This window comes from Hemibagrus wyckioides, linkage group LG10, assembly GCF_019097595.1.
Source record: "Hemibagrus wyckioides isolate EC202008001 linkage group LG10, SWU_Hwy_1.0, whole genome shotgun sequence".
Classification (NCBI taxonomy): domain Eukaryota; kingdom Metazoa; phylum Chordata; class Actinopteri; order Siluriformes; family Bagridae; genus Hemibagrus; species Hemibagrus wyckioides.
Genome location: NC_080719.1, coordinates 17,508,761 through 17,529,891, shown reverse-complemented (window position 1 = coordinate 17,529,891; position 21,131 = coordinate 17,508,761). Strand labels below are relative to the sequence as shown.

General features: G+C 36.7%; 3 protein-coding genes across 3 annotated transcripts in view; 2 read left to right on the top strand and 1 right to left on the bottom strand.

Moving 5' to 3' along the window:
• On the top strand, window positions 1-3,957 carry plvapb (plasmalemma vesicle associated protein b). The gene is made up of 5 exons (XM_058400817.1): window positions 1-482; window positions 934-1,006; window positions 1,109-1,755; window positions 2,176-2,262; window positions 3,294-3,957. The coding sequence occupies exons 1-5, from the start codon at window positions 96-98 to the stop codon at window positions 3,300-3,302; spliced, it is 1,203 nt and encodes a 400-aa protein (XP_058256800.1). The 5' UTR covers window positions 1-95; the 3' UTR covers window positions 3,303-3,957.
• A 173-nt stretch (window positions 3,958-4,130) lies between these two features.
• gtpbp3 (GTP binding protein 3, mitochondrial) lies at window positions 4,131-19,925 on the bottom strand. Its single transcript, XM_058400816.1, has 9 exons — window positions 19,675-19,925; window positions 19,249-19,538; window positions 17,987-18,073; window positions 17,536-17,738; window positions 14,393-14,465; window positions 13,124-13,267; window positions 10,619-10,784; window positions 7,812-8,120; window positions 4,131-7,149 (listed from the first exon to the last, which is right to left on the bottom strand). The coding sequence occupies exons 1-9, from the start codon at window positions 19,722-19,724 to the stop codon at window positions 6,918-6,920; spliced, it is 1,554 nt and encodes a 517-aa protein (XP_058256799.1). The 5' UTR covers window positions 19,725-19,925; the 3' UTR covers window positions 4,131-6,917.
• ano8b (anoctamin 8b) overlaps window positions 19,387-21,131 on the top strand; it is a 28,880-nt gene continuing 27,135 nt past the window's right edge. Inside the window, exon 1 of the mRNA XM_058400814.1 lies at window positions 19,387-19,525. The gene's annotated coding sequence lies outside the window, so the exon portion shown is untranslated. The remainder of the gene's footprint in view (window positions 19,526-21,131) is intronic.

Below are 21,131 nucleotides of genomic sequence, written 5' to 3'. Positions count from 1 at the left end.
GAACCTGGTAGTAGTGTTTACATGGAACAAATGTAATTGCTAATACTGCTGTTTAGTTTTAGAGACTTCTTGGCTGATAAACATTTTTTGCAGAGATGTACAACAACAGTTACACCCGGCCCAAAGTGGCACTGAAGGCTCAGGACATTCGCAGATCAAAGGGAAAAAGCTGTGGGTATTATCTCCGCATCATCTTCTTCTTCTCTTCACTGATACAGTCTCTGATCATCGTGAGCCTGGTGCTCTTCTTAGTGTACGGACAGCCAGAGAAGACCGCTGATGAGAAGAGGGTGGAGGAGCTGCAATTGAGTTTCGACAAGCTCTCATTAGACAACACCAACCTGAAGAAAGAGAAAGCCAACCTCACTGCCCAGCTTAAGACCAAGACGACGGAGAAGGATGCGGAGGTTAAAAAAGTGTTGAAACTTACAGCTGAGTTGGATGCAGCCAAAGCCAACATCACAAAGCTTTCACAATTGATAGTAAGTCTGCATTTATTTGGGTTTATATAGATAGATAGATGATGAATTTGTTTGTGTGTGGGAAGGGCTGTCTTAACTTATTTTAGTATATAATTTCCATACCTATTTATTAATTTTTTTATATACTAATTAGTACTTATTTTAATTGTTGAAGGTTTGAATGTATGTATAACTGCTGCATTTTTTGACTGGTTGACACTTTTTAAATTTCGTTGTACATGCAAATGGTACAATGAAAATAAACATCTAATCTAATCTAATCTAATCTAATCTAATCTAATCTAATCTAATCTAATCTAATCTAATCTAATCTAATCTAATAGATATATAGTATGAAGTCTTACATTCTGGGAATGATCAATTATCACTGCAGCAGAGAGACAGAAGCGACAGAATTAAATGAAGGTGTCCAGTCATTAAAATGTGTTTGACCTGTTTTTTTAAACCACAGGCTAGCTGCCAAGCAAGTAAGATGCCTCTAGTTCGGAGTGTAGCCCAATGTCCACCGAACATTGGTACAAGTGGTAAGTTTTGACTGCTGATCCCAAATCTATTGCATTAAGAATATATTGTGGGCTAAACTTAAAGTTGCACTGTATCTGAAATCCTAACCCTTCCTTTTCCAGAACACATGAGAACCTTACAGACTCTTTTGGACCAGCAGAAGTCTCTGTATGCAATACTCCAAGCTAATTTCAGTCAAACGGTGCAGAACCTCAAGTTTGACTTGGACACTGCGATAAAAGATAAAAATAAGCACGAGATGGCCATGCTGAAACTGAACCAAGAGAAGGAAGATCTGACCTCTGAGCTTGAACTTTACAAAAAGAAGTGCAAGGAGGACTTTGTGAAGTCGCTGCAGGGCATCCAGGATGTCACAACCGCTTTCCTCACCAAGATTGACAACGTCTTCCCTGACACCTTTACCTTCCACCTTACTTGTTCAAAGCAACAAGAACAAATGGAGAAGATCCATGCAAACTGCACAAACCTTTCCCGGCAAGTAGAAGACAAGTTCCAGAACTACTTGAACTCAGTTGGCGACAAAGTCTCAACCCTTCAGGCACAGAGCAGCCGACTGGAAGTTGAAAACAAACGGCTAACTTCTGAAAATCAGAAGTGCAGCCAGGGTCGTGCTCAAGAAGCTGAGCAGTGCGCAAAGCTTCTTCAAGAGGCTCAGCAAGTGCAGGACAGATTGGTGGAGCCACTGCTGAAATCCCAGAAACAACTACTGCTGGAAAAGCAAATGCTGCAAGCTTCATGTTACCCAAAGGTAAGAAAGCCTTAAGCACTAAATAATCTAGAGGGCTAGTGTGGGTGCAGGCTTTTCTTTCAATCAAGCAGGAGCCACATCTGATTGCACACGTTTATTCAGTTCACCCTGGCATTCAAAATACTACGAGGTGCGGCTTCTGCCTGGTTGGAATTAAAACTTGTACCCTTTCAGGATAAGACTGGAAAACCCCCGATTTAAAATATCAGTCTCATAACATATTTTGTAGGTCTTACTTTTGTCATTTAGCTGTAGTAGACTTTAGATACCAAGGGAAATGTTCAAAACTACACCACAGGTCCAGCTCTCATAATTTAGACTTTTCAAATGAGATGGAATATTAAAAATCATCTCTGGCATAAGTCCTTTTTCTACTGAGATAGCATGACATGTTCATCACAAGCATCATTTGTTTCACAGCCCCTGATGCCGAAACCGAATGGACTGGAAATGATGTTACCTGGATACACAGGCCCAAACAGAGCAGGCAGCAGTCAAGTACCAAAGGTACATGGCTACAACTTTTCTTCTTGATGTTATCTACTGAGAGTCCCAAAAGTCTCCATACATAGAGGAAATTAACAATTTATTTCTTATTTTATTTATGAAACACTCTCTACATAATTGTGATTTCATTATAAACACACAGTTATCTCTCTCACTCGTGTTAACACATCTGGTTTTATTCATGTAATTACTTGCCCATCGCATCCTTCCTACAGCTTCCCGATCCAGCCCTGAGAACAATTTCAATACATTTTTCTTTTGTCTTAAAAGTTATCTGAGAGAATACATATAATCTAAACAAAATATGAAACAATTTAGAAGACATTTTGTGTCTTATTAATTGTTAGTTATCAATTATTATTATTGGGATACCCTGTACAATTTATAAAATGACCACAAAGCACTAAACTCTTTCTAGATGAGTCACAAAAAGCAGAAAAATGTTCAACCTTTTTCGGACACCCGAGACTTCATAAATGCTAAATAAACATCTATCGCTTAAACATATTTTCACACATTTATCATTAGTGGTTGGATTATGTTCAGCATCTGATATACAAGTGGCTGTGAAGGAGCTGTTGCTATAGAAACGCTAAGGTGTTAGAACAACCAAATCAATCCAAAGCTGAGAAAATCCATGCCTTCCATATATATATATATATATATATATATATATATATATATATATATATATATATATATGGTTTAAAATGGTTCAAAATGGTTTAATATATAAAATACTAAAATATATATATATATATATATATATATATATATATATATATATATATATATATATATATATAAAATATTAATATATAAAATATATTTTAAACCATTAAATAAGATAGTTAAATCTCAATCTCAAAAACCATTAAATCTCAATAAGATAGTTAATTGCATTATATATATATACGTATATATATATAATGCAATTAACTATCTTATTGAGATTTAATGGTTAAAATTAATACAGAATCATCAAAATGTGTGATTTTTCCTCAACGTTGTTTTTTTTATCTCTCACACAGGTCAGGTAAACAGTGAAGAGCGGCACACGGTGTACTTCGACTCCAATCTCAGAGGAACAGCTCAAAATTTGTGATTTTCATGAGCTTAAGGTGAACTGCAAAACTATTTGAATTGTAGGCATTAATAATACCGTGACAGTATTAATCAGCTGTACATACGAGGCTGTACGTGAATGTATTGTCAGTTCTTAAACAATTTTATGCCAAACATGACGGTAACTATTTTGTGGAAAATCAAATAAATAATAATAAAAAAATAAATAAACGTCAGGGAAGTGTGAAAATGGCCATGGTTACTTTTTAAATCAGGCCAAATAAACTTCACTGTGAACTTATATAAAAGAATGTTAAATTAATAGCAAGCTTTTTTTGTCGGTTAAGTTATAATGTTGTTAACAATGCAAGCATACCTCATAGCCTTACGTATCGTGCAAAGGCTGGGGTAAACACAATCAGAACAAGAGCCAATTATACATATTGAACTGTACATATTTTCTTGATATTAAAATATTTAAATGTGCATTTTATATAATTGTTTAAAGCATATATATACTGTATATACACTGTATGTTCATCTTCAATCCTTCATGTTAATTTTTTAGATGTTTTTTGTAAATACTATTGAACACAGTTGATAAATAATTAAATTTTTTATGTTACAGAATTTTAAGTCTTATTTTTTTTATTGATTTGATTTTGATTTGTCAATGACCAGCAACTAGATAAAATATTATATAATTGTCTCTGTCCTCATTTTACTTTCCATATATAATCACTTCACTTCATCACACATGACTGAAAAAAAAAGGATTTGTATCTAAAACTATTTTTATTTTACAATCAGAAATCATGATATGTGTCGTAATCGTGTCTCACCAGAAAATATGAGCCTGAAAGTCCAAAATTCAATGCGGCAATAATATGAGCATACAGAAAGCGTTGACTCTCAAATGATTTTCTTTCTGCTGTGTAGCAATGTGAGTATATAAGAGGGTTTTTATTTGCTCCTTTTGAAGTGACTCGATGATTTAAAATGTAAACACTTCTATACTGATAACAGATATTCACACCACACTCAGTCAACATATAGTTCATTTATAGAAATATAGAGAATTTACAGTTTTGACTTGTCTTGGATTTGCATCTGAGCTTTGCACATTTTGATTCTCTCAGTTTCTTCTATTCCTTAATGCAAATTTCCTCCAGCACGATGGAGAATGTTGGTGGTCAGCAATTTTCAGGTCATACCACAGGTTCCAACGGGACTTAATCCTGGTCTTTAAGTCTGGAACAGATAAAAGTATCTAATATACTTGATTCTAATATACTTGATATATATATTTGATGTTACATTACAGTATAAAAATGAGAAATAATCATGGGGTGTGAATACTTTCTGGAGGCACCTTATCTAAATCAACAATTTTGTCAAATAAATGCAAAGAGTCACTTTATTATTGAGCTGCCAGGATTTTTAGACACTATTTGAAGTTTAAAGATTTGAAAGAATTTTGCTATACCATTACTTATTTGCATTTTTACTCTGCTAAAGCAGGACACCACCTAAAATGCACCACACCCTATAAAAAAGCTATTACTCAAGCACACCACTGTTACTCTCTTGACTTTTCTATACATACTTGTTTGTATCTATATTTATATAACCTTAAACATCATTCTTAAGGAAGGCGGATGTTAAAGGACGTCTCATTCTTCATCCTAACACTTGGGTCTCGGTGCTATTCTAAGGACCATCTGTTTTATGAATTGAAGTACAGTACATACTTTGCTTGCAGAAATGGCGTGGTGTGATTTGCGAGACCTTATAACCTCTGTAAAGTCCTGCAGAGGGCTGAACACAGCATGACGTCATTGGGATGAATAGTAGGAAAAGGTGAGGGTACAGCATGCTGCCTTAAGCGTCTTTCTAACGTGCACAAGGCAATGCCATCAGAGGGGTTAAGAGTTCAACAAAGGAGCATAAATATTCAAATGAAGGTCGGATTGACAGGAGAACAAAGACCTGTGGGAGCCCCCATTAGCCTGTTTGCTTCCTCTTCAGCCAAAAGATCATCCACAATGTGTGTTTGGATCAAAAAAGCATATCTAGCATTTTAATTTAACCCCTAAAATACCAAAGAAAAACATTTTCCAACTTAAGGTGAAAAAAATCAAATATTATGACAAATATCTATAACTTATATTGTACACTTTAGCATTTGTGTATGATCTGCTGTATTATTGTCATTGTTAATTAAGACACAAATATTAAACACTTTTTTTATTCCCCTTTGCCATAATTTACGTAAACAGTTGAGTCTTGTGTAAAATTTTGCACATTTTGTGTATGATCCCACATACACCCATCAGCCCCGGACTCAACAAGGTCTCTGAATGTGTGCTGTGGTTTCCAATAACTAACAGCAGATCCTTACAGAAGTCTTGTAAGTTGTGAGATGACACCTCCATGGATCAGCATTGTTTGTCCCACAGATGCATGATCAGAATGACATTTAGGAATCTGGAGGCCAAGTTAAAACCTTGAACTCTTTTTCATGCTTCTTAATCCATTCTTGAACATTTTTTTTGCAGTGTGGCAGACAGCATTATCCTGCTATTAGGGAATACCGTTGACATGAAGGGGTGTATTTGGTCTGCAAAAATGTTTAGGAAGGTGGTACATCCACATGAATGCCAGGACCCAGAGCATCATACTGCCTCTGATGTGTGCCTTCACTGCATACCAGGAAGGCTCTACCAGAGCTGTTTTGGAGAAGCTCTGACACGTCTAGCCATCACAATTCCATTCAGATAAAAGTCAAAGACAAAGTCGTTCAGATCCTTACATTTGTCCATTTTTCTAACTTCATGAACTGACTGTTCACCTGAGCGGTAATATATCCTGCACGTGCCTTTCAAACAAAAATAATGCTATACATTGTCAGTGGTTTTAATATTTTGGTTGATCAATGTATGTTTATCATGCTTATTTTATTTTTCATGTTTAATTTATTATGGCCTGCTCTTATGACATTCACCTCTTCAAATGTCTACATTTTTTAAACAACCTCTACTTCATAAGTTGTGACAGAGTTGGATTTGTACTCTAATAACAATAACCGTAGTTTTGGTCATATGGAGACTTGTATTAGTAATTTTCCAGCACATTTGAGGTAAATGTTGATAACTGTTTTTGTCTAATTTACAGTGATATTCTGCATTGACATTGTTCAGATGAAACTTGTGTTAGCTACCTAAATCATTAGCTTAGCATCCATATTTCTTAGATGCTTTGCAACCAAATATATTTCAACATTATTGACAGCAGCATAAAATATGTTCAATATGTTCCCCTTCTCTAATTAATACAAATTCTGTTCAAACACTGATTATTTTGGAATTACCTTTGAATTTATATCATTTGCTTCTTTTACCAGTGAATCTTAAAAAAAAAAAAAAAGAAAGAGAGAGAGAGACTGGATTCATCTTTTAAAAAACAAATTTCACCACATTTCCCCATTACACCTGCTTTAAGAAACCTGAATCACATAGCAGCATTTGCTGTGTTTAAAGTGGTTCAAATGGTCACATTAACATTCATAAAAACTGTGATCTGGGTAGAATTTATTTCCCAATGCAAAAATCTCTAAAAATCACATCAAGGATCTCTTCAGTGCCGACCTTGCCAGTGATTCTACCTAAACAGCTAAGACCTAAGCGCAGTCCCTCTGCTGCCAGCGCCAGGTCCACGTCTCTGTACTTATGATACTGACTCAAGGCCTCAATGCTCTTCTGCAGGTTAGTCCGATGGCGAGTCTGGGTTAGACTTGGGCTGCCGACCAGCGGATCTGCACACCTTGGTAGGAAAGGAGAACAGAAAAAGGATTATTTTATCATTTTTACAAATTTATTTTATACCATGGCTTGAATCTGGTGTTAAATGACATTTTTTCCAATTTCTTTAATATCCCAGTATAGAAAAAACAACTTCAGTTAAAAAGTTAAAATAGAAATAGTAAAGATTAAATGTGTTTTGATTGAACTTTCTAAACTATCTGATTATCTTAAAATGAAAAATTTAATTCAGATCTCTGCACAAATTCAAGCCACAAAATTCAATTTCAATTCAATTTAACTGAACTACAAATTCAACTTCAGTTACAAATTCATATAAAATTCTGAACTATTTGTATTGGTAATTTTACAGGTGCTCAATCCAGAAAAGGGAATGAATATTCAATTTCAAAGTGTGTGCCATAAACAGCAACATGAAGTGAATTTCCAAAAAAAAAGGAAATGTGGGATTAACTAGTGAAAACAGCAGAGTAAGAAAAGTGTGCTACATAATTATTTATTTGAAAATGTTTTCAGAACCCTTTAGCACATGACATCATCATGAATATATTGAAGTTTTCAGCATAACCAAGGTTAACCTGATATTTCCATTAAGCTTATGTTATGTGCAAATCCAAATTGGCATAAAACACAAGAACAGAAACCTCACATTGTTCCACTTACAATGTCTTAACTCTCTCCTGCAAGAGTTTCAAGAAATCAGTCAGTCCTTCTCTGGTACTGCATGACAGAATACTGACTGAAGCCTCACTGAACGTGTCACTGAGGACGCTCTGGGTGATGCTAATGCGTTTGTTAGGCAGTAGATCACTTTTGTTAAGGATCAGGAGGCACTGAGGCACGTGATCCTGCTCCGGCTTTTTTGGCAGCACATTGTTGAGGTAGTCATTCAGGAAACCTGGCACCATCTGAGGCTCCTGAGGAAGCTGGGTTGAGTCGACAACCACCAGTGTCAGATCTGCCATTTCCACCCTGTAGACGACATAAAAAAAGTTAAAGGATTCTGCTACTTGTTGATTATGGCTTCTGCTTATGACCTGAGCAGTGTGACAAGTTTATCACCAATATCACACCTGTCTTAAAGACTGTAGATCCAGATGATAATTACGTGGTCAAATATTAAGCAGTTGCCAATAGTTTTGACAGCTGTCAATGGCCATATAAAGAAAAAATGATTTAGATGAACTCACAAAACTGACCACTGACACTGCTGAATAGTACAACTGCAACAACTGTGTTGTCAAGTTCACATCGTTACAAAAACGCCACAACAATCCAAAGGCATAAACTTTTAAATAAAAATCAGAATTGAAGATTTTTCAGGAGATATGCAAGTAATGTTTTCCACATCCACACCAGTGGTCATTTCTGGAAAAACCATTAAAATCATTGAAATGACCCGTGTGATATTGCCCGTGACCCGTGTGATAAGACGATGCTTAGGGAGGGGGTTTTATGGCTGCTACAGAAGCTTGGAATTTATTTTAGTTTTATCTTTTTCACATTACCTTCCAACAGGCTTCCATATTTCTTGTGTACTTATACTCCCTTTAACATTAAAGTTTAAAAAGGCAACAACAAATGGTTCAGCAATGGTGCTGGATGACTTACTGCTCCTCGCTCAAACAGACACTGCACAACAAAACACTTACATTCAAGGTCGGAAGTGCAAATGACTAAGTGAGACCGTTATTCTTCCGGCCGTAAGCACATCTTGTGCACGCTGTCCGAGCAGAGCTTAAGGGAAAACTCCACCCTGGAACAACATTAAATCTGTTTACAATAAAACATCTGCGATGTGCTTAGAGATTCTGATTTGTTGGTAGATGGTACATTTCCGTTATTTCCGTGAGGGGAATTTGCTAGCAAAGTTACAAAGGCGTTTACAAAGAAAAAAAGAAAAAAAAGAATATCACACGAGGAATAACGCTCAGGTTTTGCAGTTAGATCCTATAAACAAAGATTTTCCAGCAAGTAAATGAGAAATTCAATGAAGAAGAATGTTCCAAAATGCAATGTAGTTATACAACACGGTTGCACTGCGAGTTGGGAATGTGGACAGCAAACAGCTCTGTTGGTTAACAATTTACCTTCAAGATAATAATCACAACGGCGTTTCTGTAGAACGGCAGTATCATGGAAGCTGGAACGTTGGATTGGAAGCTGATTAGTTTGAGCAGAGTGTGTAGATGAGAAGGTGTGAGAACTGACTGAAAATCTAAAGTGCTGCTGCATTGCTCTCTTCAGGGGGAGAAGAGAGGGTTAATTCCCATTGCTGCCTCCATCACTGTGTAACTGAATGGCATGCTGGGTTTTGTAGAGAAGCATTAACCGAAGTGAAAAGAGACCAGCATGTTGAAAAGAGGTTTTTGTCAGGAAAAAAAATGACAATTAATTTTCAATCTGAATTTAAAAGTGTCTCCAAAAACTGAATCTGAAATTTCTAAACCTGATTAATAATAAAATTGAATTTGCATCTTTGCACACAAATTCAAGCGTTAGAATTAAATCGATTTTATTATAAATACAAATTCAACTTCATTTACATATTCAAAAAAAGGTAGAATAATTCACGCTTTTAAATGTTTATTTCGAGGTACACTTCTCATTCCAAAAGAGATTTTAGGCATTGAATCTTAACTAAATTTTTTTATAAAAAGACAATTCATTTTTAACCTGGCTAGAAAATAAATCTTGAAGATGATCTTTTAATTAATAATTATTATTAATAAGCTGATCTCATTAATTAGTCATTATACCTAGAATTCTATACATAGATCCTTTCCTTCCTTTTCTTTGTAGTTCAATTCAATTTCCGAATAGCATTGTGAATAATTCTGTTCAACCCCAACATGAACACCTCAGTGTGTGTGCTTCAGTATATCCCATTACATATCACTAACTGTGTGTGATCTCAATATCAGCTAATTTTAACAGCTAGTCAAAAAATATCTGCATCATAAAATGGACAAGTAAGCATACTGCATAAACGTGATTTTCTCATATTACAGAGAAATAAAACTACGATCTATAACCCTGGGTCTCACCCTGACCTCTCACTGTTTTATACAATGCTTTTATATAAATGTGCAATTCCTCTATATCAGTGCTACAAAAAATAAGCAGGGTGACCGGCTGCCTTGTGTTTGTGTATGAATATAGTCACCCATGTGTATCTGGGCTCCAGTATGATTATCATCATTTTGGATATCTATTACATCAACACTGCATAGTCTACAGTACATCACTGAATAACCAAGAGCATATCCATCCAATCTACAAAAGCACAGGAAATATAACCAAGATGAAATGTAAAAGTCATTGTTTCCAGTCACACTAAGGAAAAAGCAAAGAGTTTGTTTCCTTCCACCGGGCATTTAAAAAACATATCATTTATAAAATGCCAGTGGGTTCAAATTAGAATTGGAATTGTTTATATTATTCACCATTTTCCCACATGGTGTTTTTACCTTTTAAGGGCACGCTGGACCCCCTCTTGCTCTACACTGTCATCAGTCTCTCTCAACCCTGCAGTGTCACTCAACAGGACCGGAAATCCTCCGATGTCCAGAGGCGTCTCCACAACGTCTCTGGTGGTCCCTGGTACAGGAGACACAATCGCTGCAGGACGCTGGCCTGTGCACACCCACACACACACAAAAATACACTCACAGTTACTCAGTTCTTATAGTATATACAGTATATGTAAGTGTGTGTTTTTAGATTAATATACCTATACATCTTAAATATTTTTAGGCTTGTTTGTTTTTTGTGTACTTTTTCTTATAAATAAATATTATTATTCACAATATATTTTAAAGAATCAGGTTTGAGAAGGAAAAGAAACATAACCCCCCCCTTATTTTGAGTGAAGCGGTTATAGAATAACAATGTGCTCTTATTTTTTAAACACTATGTCCTAGTATAAATGACAAAAACAAAAAGAACAAGTTCTACAAGTCTGAGCTGGAAACAATAACAGGAATAAAAATGAGTCCTGAATGCGGGTCGCTCGGGGCAGGAAACCCAGCGATATCCACACACCCTGTCCTGCACCCTTGCTACTGTCATTACTGCCCTGTGTGCCAAAGATGGAAAACACCTCCAACATTATCTACAGTGATTAGATAAGCTTCACATCTCTGTTTTCTAATCATTTATTAACTTCCTTCAACGTTTTCAAGTACTTTTCTAAAAAAACTAAAAAGCAATGTCATTTATTTTTATTTTATTCCTCAGTTTACTTCCAGTAAACCTATATATTTTTTACATAGCATATCATAAAGACAGGAAATTTCACAAAGATATAAAAAAAAACTAATTAAATAATTCAGAGCATCTATATACATCTATAATAAAACATCAGGACAGACACCGAAGAAGAGCTGAAAATGCAGAGCGTAGCATCCTCTTCATTTTGCATGGATAAGCTCTTTCTCCGCTGCCTTTGCTGTTAAACTCTGATGCACTTTGTGTTCATCTCCTGCTCATTTACAATGTTCCAGAGGTGGAGGAAGGAGACCTGCCCTGTGTAACTACTGCCTGGACTTGTTATGTCTAGCGATATTTCAGACACCAATTTATCCTAATAAATCCTGAAAAGGGAACTTAACCCTACTTAATAAAACAATTGCAGGATTTCACCTCTAGTCTGAGAATCGCTTGCCTGATGTATAAGGAAACACGTTTGCAAACAGATGATGCTGAACATTTCTCTGACATCACAACAGGACGTTCGTCTCAAGTACAGACTGTGACTCATTAACATACACCACATTGTACCTTCTGACAGTTTTGCCAAATGACTCCTGGGTACACTTTCGTTATTCAGGTGAGGGGGAGATTGCTTACAAGGTTACAATGGTGTACAAATAAAATAAAAATCAGTGATATCAAACATAAGGGATAACAGTCAGGTTTTCCAGTTAGTAAGATATTCAAGCAAGGTCTAAAGTCATATTAATGAAAATCCAATGGAGAAGTAGATGGAACAACAAAAATGTACTAGATGTTATTAACTAAAGCTTATATCATGTTTTCATTTAAAAAAAATATTTTATTACTTAAAAATTTTGAGAAGATCTTTTCCGTTATAAACCAAATACACTGCCATAAACGTACGCATGACTAATGCTATGTAGTCTGTCTAATTAATTCATAAAAAGCAAAATATCCCATAAATAACCAACTTTAACCATTTGCTAGAATCTCTAGCTAGTTAAGGTAGCTACTGGAAATGCTAGTCTAATCTGGCATTTGGAAAGACACCAGGCTAACTTATTTCACATACAGCCAGCTGATGTTAGCAAACCCTGCAGTCTGGTGGATGGTTAGATAGAGCAGATAACTACATTGTCTCACAGTGGATGATAATTTGGCATGAGATTAATTCATACTCTTCACTGATGAACTTGATTGGATGCTAAACTGAAACGACTGGATGCTAAGGTTTTATCCACTGGTGTGATATATAGCATGTGTTCATTGACTGTATAAGGAAAGAAGCTCTTAACATTTGTAAAGTGAAGTCTGAAGGCAATGTGCAGGTTTAAGACTGACCGGTAATAATAATTTCTAAATGCTTAGACAGACAGACAGACAGACAGACAGACAGACAGACAGACAGACAGACAGACAGAAAGAAAGAAAGAAAGAAAGAAAGAAAGAAAGAAAGAAAGAAAGAAAGAAAGAAAGAAAGAAAGAAAGAAAGAAAGAAAGAAAGAAAGAAAGAAAGAAAGAAAGAAAGAAAGAAAGAAAGAAAGAAAGAAAGAAAGAAAGAGATTGTAAGGGAATTGTTGACTAACATTTAGTGTTACTCTGCAAGCAATATGTATTACGGCCAGAAGTTTCTCATTTCTTACAGTTGAAAATTATGCTTTTCTTAGAGATACACAACTAACCTAGAATTTCCAGAAGAAGACAGTGAAATAGATAGATAGAGAAGTAGGGCATCAATGCCATAGACTGCTTCTTACACAGTAGATTGAAAAGGCTGCTCTTGCCCGCATTGGTGGACCCTGCTATGACCACCTGTACACCACTGCGCAGTCGCTCGCCTCGCCGCTCATCACACACATGCCTCTGTATTTCAGCTTGCAGCTTGGATACTGCCCTGTCCACTGCATGGACACAAAAAAAGCAGTGCATGAGCAGATTAATCATCCAACTATCATAGTCTTAACGGTAGGGGATCTAACATGGAGTCAAATGACCAAAGAGATAAGTTAACATTAGTACGAATAAACAGACAGTGTGTGCTAATTTCTGATTATGTTCTATTTTAAGTCACATTTAAATGATGACGGAACACAGTATTTTAGTCTTTTTCACCATCCTGATACACAGCACTAGTGTTGTTCAGCAATACAAATTGCTTTGTTCTTCTACCTCATTGAAACAAAACTTGCCCACTTTATTAGGAACACCTGTGCACATTCATACAGTTATCTAATCAGCCAATCATGTGACCGCAGCGCAATGTATAACAATAATGCAGGTCAAGAGTTTCAGTTAATGTTCACATCAAACATCAGAATGAAGTAAAACTGATCTTTTGGTTTTTTTTCACGGCATGGTTGCCAGTGCTACAGATTAACTCAAATAATCACTCTTTCTAACTGTGGTGAGAAGAAAAGCATCTCAGGATGCACAATACAGCAGCTAAGAACAGGAATCTTGTCACAAAGCAGCTTTACAGAAAGCCAGATACAAAATTTCATTTTGGTTCATCCCAAATTCAAATTCAACCCAAGTTCAGTGTGTGTAACATTAACAGCTAGACTATATTGCCAATTTTTTATGCACTTTGTAGTGCTATGTGAAGAAAAAAGTCTCTTAAACTTCAATTGAAAGCCAGTTTCCGTTTACACTTCAGCTTCTAGCCACTGCCAGCCAAGCTGATGTCACTCAGAGGAAGGAGATGGTCTGTGACAGCTTTGTTCCTTGACGCATTAAAAATCCCAAAATTCTCTTGGGAAACACATCACAACACAAAGACAATACAGTTGCAAGGGAAATGATAGCAGGTATACTGAGCATAAGTTATTTTCTATTACAAAGCTGCTATGACACATTCATTTGTCAATTTCTCCAGAAGGAAACTTCAGCACTTGGACTTGAATAATATTTCCATATGCATCCATGATTGTGGACCAGACTCCATGATGCAAACAGGAAGTTTTCCAATGTGTACAGGGAAAATATGCCTTAATTGTTTTATTTTTTCCTTAGATTTGGAGACGCACCTTGGTTTAAGACTCGATCCTCTATGAGTTCACCCTCACTGAAGTCAATGAAAGCCTCCATGTGCGCTAAACACTGCAAATGAAAACGAAAAACAGCTTTCATTATCGTTCAAAATAAAAAAGATGCATGCGATTTCCTTACTTTCAAAATTCTTCCAATTCAAAAAATCTAACAGTTCATAGCATTTACCAGTTCCTACAGCACTGAGACACTTTCCCCTGAAAATGAAAAAGAAATCAAAAACATTCTTCGAGATTTTACTTTTCTTTCCTAGAGGTAAAATTTGCATTTACATGACAGCTTCTGGTTCTAGGCCTTGGTCATTGTGAGAGCAGAGAAAACTCACATACTGGCTTTAATCAACACAAGCTAAAGAGCTGGAACATTTCCAAATGGTGGGATGTTTTTGCAGACCTCCCAGGAAAGGTTGGAAACACAAATAAAAAAAAAAACATTACACAATCCCAAAACACAAACGTTGCCAACAACAGCACTGTTACTGCTGCTACTCACTGCAGCCTGACACCTATTTCTGGAATACTAGTTTTCCCAACACATCAAAAACAGCACTGATGATTATGTTTGGTTCTGTACAAGTTCTCATCCTGACTAACAGCAAAACAAAAACAAAGTTGGAAGCACAAAATTGTACAGAATGTCTTTGTCTGCTGTAGTGTTACAATTTTCCTTCACTGGAATTAAGAGGCTCAAATCTGTTCCAGCATCACGATGTCCCTGTGCACAAAGCAGCAAGGTTGGTGTGGAAGAACTCAAGTGTTCTGCACAGAGCCCTGACCTCAACCCCACTGAACACCTTAAGGATGAACTGGAACACCAACTGAACCCCAGACCTCCTCACTCCGACAACATCTGATCTCAGAGTCTGATTTCACTAATGCTCTTAGGGCTGAATGAACACAAATCCTCACAGTCACACTCTAACATCCAAAAGAGAGGAGTTTACTTTAAAAGTAAAGGGGTCTACATCTGGAAAGGGCTGTTCGTGAAGCACTGGATAACCCGAAAGATCAACAAATGTTTTAAGGTTTTATAAACTAGTTCCTTTCAGAGACTTCTTCAAAAATCCATAAATGTAATTATTTTACCTTCACACCTAAGAAAATGTGAATTTTCTAATCTCCAGAGTGAAAATATGAACCAAAATGTCCAAAACTTTACATTAATATACTTCAGTTGCAGACTTCTGCTAAAATAAAAAGGTGTTGATTCTCGATTAGAAAACCTACTTCTCAATGATCATGTGATAATATTAGGAGTCTCTAAGATAACAGGCTAAATAAAAGCAGGAATATGAAAAATATGACTTTACACTTGATTCAGTGAAATGTTCTGCATTTATTTTGCATTCGCCATTATGGAATCTAAATGAAAAATATTCACTAGTCAAAGAGTGCTCAAATTCAAGCCACAAGTGAAAGACATGTTAAAGAACAGCATCTGTGGAATGATTCCAAAGTGTCCCCAGGCCATTATGCAGTCTGCAAAGCCACCAATCGAGTATCAATCAGTAAAGTTCCTGCAGGCTTTCCGCTGAACCACTCAGAATGTGTGTTTTGGAGTCCTTACAAAATTCTTCTGTAACAGACCAGTGAGCCACACTGTCACTCAGGAACGTAAGAGAGTCTGGCGTACAGCCATGAGAGGATTTCCTGCCTCCTGGGCTGTGCACCTCACCTACTGAAAAGTTCTGGATACGATCCAAAACACAAACACAAACAGGCAGGAGACAAGCAGGGACATACACACACACACACACACATAGACCTCACACTCACAAACATCATAGACACACATTATGCACACAGACACCATATACACACAACCAGCTAAATCTTTGGAAAATACTCCATAATTCTACAAACTGCATTTCACATCTCTTCTTAGGTATTATTAGCTTTGCATCACTTTAAAAGGGCTATTATCTTCTTTTTAAATATATATATATTATTTTTAAATATAAATATATTTAAAAGTAATATATATATATATATATATATATATATATTCAGCATTTAGAATGCAATAATAATTTTTTTAATGTAAGATACCATAACGGCGAATGCAAAAGATATGATGAAGGTTTCACTAAATCAATGAATTATATATATATATATTATTAGAATGAATTATATATTATTAGAGCACCTGTTAAGGTTTTAGTACAACACCGCCCCCTGCGGGTCTACTAAAACATTTTCTTAATTATGAACAAAATGTTATCAGATCCAGCCATTTCATTTTTCTATAAAATGTATACGTTTTCTTTTACTTCCTTTAAGAAGAACTAAAAGAAAACATGTAAGCAAAATCTGCCTTTTATAGAAGAATGAAATGGTCGTATCTGATAACATTTTGCTCACCTATGTATCAAGACCTTTGGAACACCTATATTTCCGCTTCCAAAAACTGACTGGCTGCTCTGCATTCAAAGCTGTTGTGAAATCCTCAATATAAGTATACTTGTTAACACATCACAATAACCAGTTATGTTGCTTAGCAACCAAAGCTTACTGTTAAACTACTGTACATTGCAAGGAGATGTTAATTGGAAATATTATTAACAATAAATTCAATTAGTGATTGAACACTGGAGCTTATATCTAATATTACTCCATAATATAATTTTTGCTGGTGTTATCATAGGTAAGGTGGTTTCAAGCATTCTGCTGTGCCTAAACATATTTGGGTGAATGTGATTGGAACAAATCCTGAAATCCTAGAATTTTTATATTTTAAGTGATTAGTACAAACATTTTCTGCACAGTCTGATGTATGACCAGAGCTAACAAAGGAAAGGGTTTCAGGTTGTTTTTAAAGATGTGCCAGTATTTTTAGCAGTACTATGATTGGGCCACTGAGATGTTAATGATACTTAATGAGGTTACACAAAACAGTGCAAACATTTCTATCCCCATCCTTTCTGATTGGAAAAATAAACCTGTTTTGCAATGTACGTAAAAAAACAGAGAGGGCAAAAAGGATTCCAAGAATTATGTGTTTCTAAAAATAATATACATAATCACATGCTAAGTAATATACTTACTGTTTGTGTGTTTAAAGTAGGATACAGTCCTACTATTTTACCTGACTGTGTTGTATTGACTTTAGAAACATCACATACACGCTTAAGTTGTTGACTCCAGTCATTGTAGATGCGACCGAGGTCCCCTGACATCTGCCTGAGAGCTTGTCTCCTCTGAGCTTCAGTCTCTGCATGGATCAAATCCCCCAACCCCTCTACTTCGGTCAAATCCAACTTTCCAGCATGAAACGCACGCCGGGTAAATTCACCCGCCTCGGCAGGCCGCAGTCCAGGCAGACTACCTAAGTGCAAAAGCAAAAAAAAGAAAGAAAAAACATTTAAAGAGCAATGTGCCTTTGAGACTTGCAGTATCCGTGGAGTCAGAGGGGAAATATGCAAAAGAATCCTGGGACCAACTTGTTATTGCCATCTTGTGGTTAGAAATGCACCAAACCACAGAACAGCCCACACATACTAGAGTTATGCTGCCAATTCAGTCATCACATAGCATTACAATCTGTTAATGTTCCACAAAAGATGTTATTCATACCAAGGGCTTGTAAAACACCATTAATGACAGCAGGTCCTCCATGTATGTGAAATTCAGCACTGTCCTCTCCAGTGAAACTGTGAGGGCCTGAAGGAAACACACAAAGTATACTTAGAGTGTTGGAGTTGGTACACTGGCCCAGATGAGTGAAGGCCTTAATAACATTCACATAATGCAACAAAACATTTTTGGCCAATTAAATACATGCCAGTATTAAACCATGTTACAGCAAGTATTCCTCAGTGTTGATGATTTTTGATTTAAGATTAGGATTTTTGATTAGGATTTTTGTCCAAATTATACAGCCTTCCTATGAGCTGTGTAAACCAGCAAGACATTTAATGTAAGTTTTTATCTTCTTTCATTATAATATGTACCAACAAGTATTACTCAAAGCCAGCAAGGCTGAGGGGGACTCCTCAACTACTCTTAACCTGAAAGTATTGCCACCTCAGAGCTCCAGGAATCTTGATTCAGTCCTTAGCTCAGGTCACTGTCAGTGTGAGGTTTTCCATAAACAACTTTAACTTGATAAAAAATATGCCAGTAAGAGAAAAGATGTCTCCAAAATTGCGAAAAGGTGTGAATGAATGTGTGCATATGCACATGTCTGGTACTGGTATACCATCCAGTAAACTCCAGGTATACTGCGACTCCCATGTGGACTTTGAGGACGACAACAACCTCTTAATTAATACACACATAAGATTCTACATATGCTGTATCTGCATCAAAGGTCATTGTTCATATCACACTCATTGGTGTCACCCAAATGAGGATGGGTTTACCTTGTGAGTCTGGTTCCTCTCAAGGTTTCTTCCTCATAGCATTCAAGGGAGCTTTTCCTTGCCACAGTCTCTCCAGGCTTGCTCACGAGGGATGATTTTGTCTAACATCTAGGACTTTTTGCATGTTTTTTTGTTTCTTACATTCTGTAAAGCTGCTTTGAGACAATGTTCACTGTTAAAAGCGCTATACAAATAAAATTTAATTTAATTGACCCTGATCAGGGAAAAACGATTACTGAATGATTTGTTTTGTTTTTAAGGATTTTTTTAAATTCTCTTCCACTTTGTAATACTGTGTTTGCACACGTGTCCTCTACTGGTGTGAAAACATCAATACTGTTTGCATACACTTGTATGGACAAGATGAGAATAAAATCAATCACACAAGCATGAAGCAAATTAGTTGCAATTAATACAGCTGAGTGTTGTGTAGGTCCCCCAGAGGGTGAAATCCCACTATTCGCGATCACGCACCTGGGAACCACAGGACAAGGCCGCGGTCCAGCAGCTCGTTAGATTTGGGGTGTGTGATGTTGCGGAGGTGCGCAGTGCGGGGGGTCAGTGCGCGCTTCGGGCCGGACAGAGCGCGCAGAGCTCCGGCTGCATCTGGTCCACTAACACGCACCACGGCTACTCCACACCGGCCTCTTCCAGAAGACAAGGCGAAGATCGTGTCCTCCAAGCCAGGGACAGGACTGCTGCACAGAGATCTAACAGGGCAAGACTGACCAAAGCCGACGGGACACCTGAGGTACACTCGTGGCCTAGGGAATTACACATGAATATTCTGTATAAGGTTTATGAAGGCGTTCGTCATGTGGGAATTTTAAAATGTCACACTGATTGGACTTTTTCAAACCCGTTCTATAAATCTAATCCGAACAAACGGATCTCACAAACCTTAAGACATTTTTAAAAAGGGCAATCCTCCAGCAGCCGGCAAGCGTCATGGTAGACTTCTGCTGTTTCACTAAGGAGGATATTCATTAGGTAATATTTTAGGAAATAATAATATTATTCCCGTTACACCATCCATTCGCTGATACATTTAACATTGTGTCACTTTTTTATGACTACATGCATGCTGTAGAAACTACAAAAACCCCATCTTCGAACACATGCACGTGAAAAGCCCAGCTTCCCGTTTAAAATCCAATGAGGTTGCTGTTGTTTTGTTTTCGGTGAATTTCATTGGTGCGCGTCGCCATTACGTAACCCACTGGGCGTTTGTGATTCGTTGTGATTGCCGTCAATTCAACTTAATCCCGCCTCCGTGCGCCCTCTTAAAGCGTCCGTATTGACACTGCAAAGGTAAACGTGGACAGATCCGGTTCTGTAAAAAAAAAAAAAAAAAAAAAAGACTGCTATATACAAAGACTCTTTTTAATATTGTTGACGATATAATTTGTTATATATAAATATTTTTTTAACAATTCACTAGTATTACTGCCGGGTACATTTATGACACAAGTATGTATACAGATGTTGCTTGTGATTCTGGTACAAGTTCTTTATTTTATTAATGTTGCATTAAAATGGCCCATATATTTAAATAATAAAGTTTTACCACGTTTATCATCTCCTGGATTTGCTCACGTTAATGTCATAAAAGAAATAATAATAATCTAAAAATAAAATATTATGAACTATTAAGAGCAGGGAATGATGAGCAATAAACTGGGAGTATAGCAACATCCCACAGCTCATTCAGCATGGTGCACCTCTCTGCAGAGGTGGTGTGGCATGAGGATGGTGAGTAAGCAGAAATTATATGGCTTGTCTTCCTCTCAGCAGTGAGGGGAGGGTTGCTCAGTAGCTACAGGGTATAGGAACAGAAATATGTATGGTCCTTTTAGATTTTCCCAAAGCACTGCATGACTACTGGCAAATGAAGCTCCTTGTGTTATCTTATCCTTACAGTAGCATTACACTGCACGTGCAGGCTCTCGCCATAGTGCTGGTTAATATATATTCTCTTCATAATATTATTTTTTTTAAGAGTATGTTATGTAACTGATCGTGAAACTCTGCTACTTTAGGATCTTGGAGAACTTGATTCAAATTGGAATCATAGACGAAATGTTCAGCTCGGACTCGGAGGATATTTTTTGCACTGATAAATAAACCATCCAGCTCTTTATCATCTGCCACAGTCCGCCTCTCATTAGCGCCACCATTTTACGGAGTGCACCTGCTGAGAGAAATGAGTCACGCAACTTTTAGTATTTAGCTCTGAAATGATGCAGAGCCTTTCTGATTTGATTAAAAGACATAAAAAGAGTGGTCGAAAACAATACGAACAAAAACCCACTGTGCAGTGGCCACAGGAAGTTGTAAAACTCCCTTGAGGGTGTAAG